The following is a 5,559-nucleotide window of genomic DNA, read 5'->3' on the forward strand; positions in this document are numbered from 1 at the left end:
AATTGCTTAGGATTAAAACAGAAAACAAGTTATATTAAAAATAGTTATGAAGTCTCTGTTGCATTCATTAAAAATAATGAGAAATTAAGAAATCCCATTTTATAAGTTGCACATAATATTCATAAAATTTATGACTGTTACTAACATCTCTGACAATTTGACCACATATATTTTTATCCATTTCAACCTTGATAAATTTCCTGTTTCTGAACATAAAAGTAATCTAGCTGATGTTTATGTATCTTTTGTGTTTTATCTAGGTGTTTAATACCAGCTCCTATATAATTTTTGTGCAGTTCCATTTTCCCATTTGTGCTACTTTTTTGATCTATCTGGCTCATAGGAAATTCTGTGCATATCACAGGTGTACACTTCAGAGTCTAGAAGTATTCTAATGGAGATTTTGCTTTAACAAGGCCAGAAGAAACTATCCCAGTAGTACTGTAGCAACAATAGTAACAATCTTTAAGAATCCATAGTGAAATAGCTCACTAATGTATTGAACATCTGCTCCATTGCAGGTTTACACTTTTTTCTTTGTTTTAACTAAAAACCTTAAGACTAGTAAATGTATGAAAAATTAGACCTGAAGTTCAATAAATCTGTTGTGACTACCATGTAAGATTTGGAATCTGAGAAGCAAGCTTTCAAAAATTACCATGTCTTTGCTATCCTTATGATTAATACATATGCTTTTCCTGGCAAATATTTATTTATCATGCAATTGAGAACACTCAGGAATTGCAAATAGAATATGGTGCCTGAATGTGAATAATGTGTAGGTATATATATTTAAGAATTATTTCCTTGTGTTAAGAACTGGGTCCAAACCTTAATCTAACACTGAGTTATAGCGCATGGTCTCTACACAACTTTGCTTAGATCTAGGGGAAGGTTGGGGAAGTAATGTAGGTAAATTTGGGAGATGGTAGGATATAATAGAATATTGAACTCTGACTTTAATTAAAATGCTGTCATTTATCTCACAGTGACTATCTGATATTTCTAAGATATTTCCTTCAGCTACTGTTTTGCTTGGAGCTGACTCAGAGAATACAATACATAGGAAAATCATGACAAATCATATGATAATCAAAAGACTGAATTTCAAAGTGGAAGATATTTTCCTTGTGGTTTGTTTTGGGGTTTTTTTCCATATTCACCAATTTTCTCCCCTTGAAAACAAATTTCATAGAATCATTCAATGTTTTGGAATGGAAAGTATCACTAAAGACCGCCAAAACCAAAGGTTCTGCTATGGGTAGAGAAATCATTTAGTAAAACAGGTTGCCCAAAGCCCTGTCCAATCTTCAACACTTCCAAGCACAGAGCTGCTCTGTGGAACGTCTTCCATTGTCTCACCAACCTTATCAAATTTCCTCCTCATTGTGAATCTAAATCTTTCCTCTTACAGTTTAAAAACATTGCTTCTCCTCTCAGTCGAATTTATGTTTGTGCTGTTTTTAAAATGGTGAACAGTCTTTAATCACTTGCTGAGGGTAACTCTTCCTCTTCGTCCAGCTCACTGGTGACATTCCCAACTGTATTTTGCAGCTTATTTTGTCAAACACATAGTTTGCACTCTCCAAACATGGGTAAGGAATTCTTAAAATTTATAGTTTTCGAGGTGACAGGATAATCTGAAAAAAAGTCTTATTCGTACTTCTTTCATCCTTTGTTATGCTGTTGTTTGGATAACAGATGTTTGGTTGTTTATGAAAGGGATTTGCTGCTTAAAGTTGCCTACTCCATTGTTGGGTTTCTAATTTATCTTACTCTTTTCCTTTTATTTTATTTTCTTTTATTCTATTTTTTGCTTATGACTATTCCCTTCACAGGCATATAAGCACTCTTCTCCCTGATGTAAAGAGACTAAGAATTCATGAATCAGTGGAGGCAATCTGCCTAATTTCTTGCAGTGCCCTTAAGATCTTTGGTTCTCACAACGTAGCAACTTCCAGATCTATGCAGGAGAGACTTTTTGCAGTGTAACCGACTTAATGATTTTGTACTGTGTTTTTATTAATTTGGATTACATTTTCAAGGATTTACAATATACTTCCTCCAAATACACAAATACGCAACTTTGTTTTTTAAAAAAAACAAACCAAAAATTTATGATAATATTTTGAAGATTTTCACATTGAAATGAAAAGCAATTAATAAGATTGTATTTTTTTTTTTTTATTTTCTTGGACTTCATTTTTCTCTTATTTTTCCAAAGAGGAGAAATTTAGAAGTTTCTTAATTATTAATCTTCAGTCCATAATTTATATAATTTTTGGCTCCTTAAGAAAGGAAAAAAATTGGAAAATAAATATTGGAACACAACAATCACTGAAAAAATGCTACTGGTCTAAAAAAGAAAATAAGACAGCAAAAAACCAGTAAATCCAATCTGCACTAGTCTGACACAGAAACAAAGACTTAACTCTCATAACTGTAATTTCTTCTCTTTTAATAATTTATAATTAATCCTATTATTACCTATTCACATTGACTTTGAAGAAGATACTTTTAAATGTGAGTTCCTCCTGTTAATGTTCTCAGAGCATTTGCAATCCTATCATTTATATATTGATTTTTTTCCCATCCTATGCACTGTGTGAGGGGATTCAATTTGGTCTGGGTTTGAATTACTGAACGTCGTCACGTTGAGGAACACCCTCGTGCCTCTGGGCCTGTCCTGCAAACTCCCGACACTCTTCTTTCTCCCACAGAGAGAGAGAGGACCAGCACCTGGCAGAGACAGCGGCGTTCCTGCACAGGGACTCAGCGCTGACAGCCGCCATGTGCGACAGGGAGCAGGAGGGCCCTGATGGCAGGGAGCCAGGTGAGGGCAAAGCAGCCCTCCCACAGCCTGGCCCACGGCCTGTTGGAGTGGCCAGCGTGGGACCCAGAGCAGAGGCTCGGGGGAGGCAGGAGCTGTTCAGCCAGGCCGGGGCTGGAAGCCTTCTTCTTCCCCAAGTGGGGCCCAGCTGGGCCAGGGGGCAGCTGTTGGGACCCCCGTGCCCGCAATGGCCGCTGCTCTCCAAGACCTCCAGCCCTGCCCATCAGCCAGGCACGCAGGCAGGGACAGAGCAGCCCTTGGGGCTGATGCTGTGGGCTGAGGTGCTCATGCCCGCTGCCATTGGCTCTGTCCCCTGCAGCATGCGTGCTGTGTCACTGCGCAGAAGCCAACCTCTGTGCTTCCCCAGGCACTGGCAAGTGCCCCTGTGCTGCTCCTGCACTGCCCAGGGCCCCCACGGGTATTACTCGTGCCTGACAGCAACCAGCACCAGCGGGGAGTGTGAGAGCTCTGCTGCTCTGGGCACAGCTGTCAGGCCAAGCCCCCTGGGCAGGGTCAGTGTCCAGGTTGGTCTTGGCAGAGCCCGTAGGCTCCTGGAGGGCTGGGGACGGCCCAGGATAACACTGCTCCAGGATGGACTGGCCCAGGCCTGGGAGGCCTTTGACATTCCTGTTTGGCCTCAGAGCCTCCAGGGCTGAGCCGGAGCTCAATGGCCCCAGCCTGACCGGACAGTCAGGACTGGAGTCTTCCTGTGGCTCCCCAGAACCTGAGACCATCAGCATCAGCTCGGAAACACTGCCTAACAGGGTTTGCCAGTATTTTTTCCTGTTAGATCCTTAAAGGGATTTAAAAGGTAAGGTTGTTTGGCAGATTCGTCAAGGAACAAATAAGACAAGATTATTTTCAAGAAAAGGTTTATTAGTTTGGGTTCAGTTTCCATATGGAATTCTTATGCTTCCTTAGACGATCCAGAAATTAATGAAAATCTAACATATTCCTAGGAGAAGTTTTTGAATCCACTACTCGGAAAAGTCTCTAAATTCACTGTTTCTCTTAAATACTTCCCGTACATATAGTTAGGTATCTGCTCCTGTAACACACAGAGATGCAGTGGTTTACCTGGTTGGACATCACATGATGTTACACACACCAGTATACTAACAACCTTTTGTTCCCTGACAGTTACAAAGTTTCAGGCTCTTCTGGAGGTCCTGAATTAATTTTACATGCACATTCATAGCCGTGTTCCCTCCCATGCTCAGCGTTCAGCCACAGTTACCAGGGAACAGACATTCCATACTCACCTTAAGCAATAATCTACGTCTGTCTTCCCAACCCTCTTTTTCTCCACTATGTTCATGTGGAACGGTATGATCCAAAATGTCTCAGTAACCTGTCTAATGATTATTTTTTTGCTAACCTCTAAAGGTTCCTATAGCTATGAGGCAATTATCTGAAAGAAAGGAAAGCCAGAAAGCTGCTCAGCCTTTATTTTTTACCAGGACTGTCTCATGGGATTCTACCACAACTTTGACCACAAGTAAGGATGGCAAATTTTGACTACAGAGCATTCATAACTAGGCAGCATTTTTTCCTCCTTACTCAAGGCCAGTAAGGGTTTAAAAGGGAAAAATATACAAAAGGGGCTGAAGAAGTTGTGTCGTACCTCTTAGGTATTCATCATCTATGGAGAGCTCTCCTGATATACAAAATAACTTTGGGCCCTCTGCACAAAACAAAACACAACACCAATCAATAGGGTTCAACACTTCTGATTCTGCTGCTGCTTCCAACAGTCATGAATGAACAACACAACAATAAAGTCAGAAGCTCTATTCTTCACATCCTTCCTATTCTCTTGCCCCCCACCACATGTCGGCTCCAACAGAAATATTTCCTACTGTAGCCTGGTGTACTAAGAAAAATGAAAGGCAGCAGCTGTCTCCCTGAACATGCTGAAATCTAAATTGCAGTGAAACAGCAGCTGTTTCATTAAATGCTCAGCAGCAGGATCCCACAGCTCCCCCCAGAAGTGCTGCCTGCCAAGGGCTGAGATCTCCATTTTAACACACCCCGCAAATCTGACAGGCTGGAAGATTGCAGGGCAGTAACGGTATGAACACAGCCATACATTTCATCAGTGTTATCTAACAAGTCTCAAGAAACGAACGTCATTTAAGCCTGTCTTGAGACTATATTCTACAAAATATAACAAGCAATTGTTTTGGTGACCTGTGTAATTTTTTGGGGCTTTGTATGTTTTCTTTTGTTGTTATTGTCTTTGTTTTTAAATAGAAAATTCACTGAGTTCAGAAGAGAAAGGCCCAGATTCATTAGGATGAAGAACCGCATGGACATATGTAACGGACAAGAACACTCAGCATTCCAAATGGTAACACCAGAAAGACAGGGAAAAGTTAAAGATGATATACCTACCTGAAGGGATCCAAAATGTCTCAGTAACCTGTCTAATGACAATTTTTTTGCTAAGCTCTAAAGGTTCCTATGGCTATGAGGCAATAATCTGAAAGAAAGGAAGGCCCTGAACCCTAACCCTAACCCTAAAACTAACCCTAACCCTGACCCTAAACCTAACCCTAAACCCTAAACCTAACCCTAACAATAAACCTAACCCTAACCCTAACCCTAACCCTAAACCTAACCCTAACCCAACGCTAAACCTAACCCCTAACCCTAACCCTAACCGTAACCCTAAGCCTAACCCAACCCTAACCCTAACCCATAACCCTAACCCTAACCCATAACCCTAA

General features: G+C 40.8%; 1 protein-coding gene across 1 annotated transcript in view; it reads right to left on the minus strand.

Moving 5' to 3' along the window:
* Positions 1-3,685: 3,685 nt before the first annotated feature.
* Positions 3,686-5,559, minus strand: part of LOC111931898 (E3 ubiquitin-protein ligase PHF7-like) — a 9,596-nt gene continuing 7,722 nt past the window's right edge. Inside the window, exons 9-10 of the mRNA XM_086881099.1 lie at positions 4,455-4,514; positions 3,686-3,878 (exon numbers count right to left, since the gene is read on the minus strand). Coding sequence (XP_086737225.1) covers positions 4,469-4,514 — 46 coding nt within the window. The 3' untranslated portion in view covers positions 3,686-3,878; positions 4,455-4,468. The remainder of the gene's footprint in view (positions 3,879-4,454; positions 4,515-5,559) is intronic.

The sequence above is a fragment of the Cyanistes caeruleus genome, chromosome 3 (genome assembly GCF_971803275.1).
Source record: "Cyanistes caeruleus chromosome 3, bCyaCae1.hap1.1, whole genome shotgun sequence".
Taxonomy (NCBI): domain Eukaryota; kingdom Metazoa; phylum Chordata; class Aves; order Passeriformes; family Paridae; genus Cyanistes; species Cyanistes caeruleus.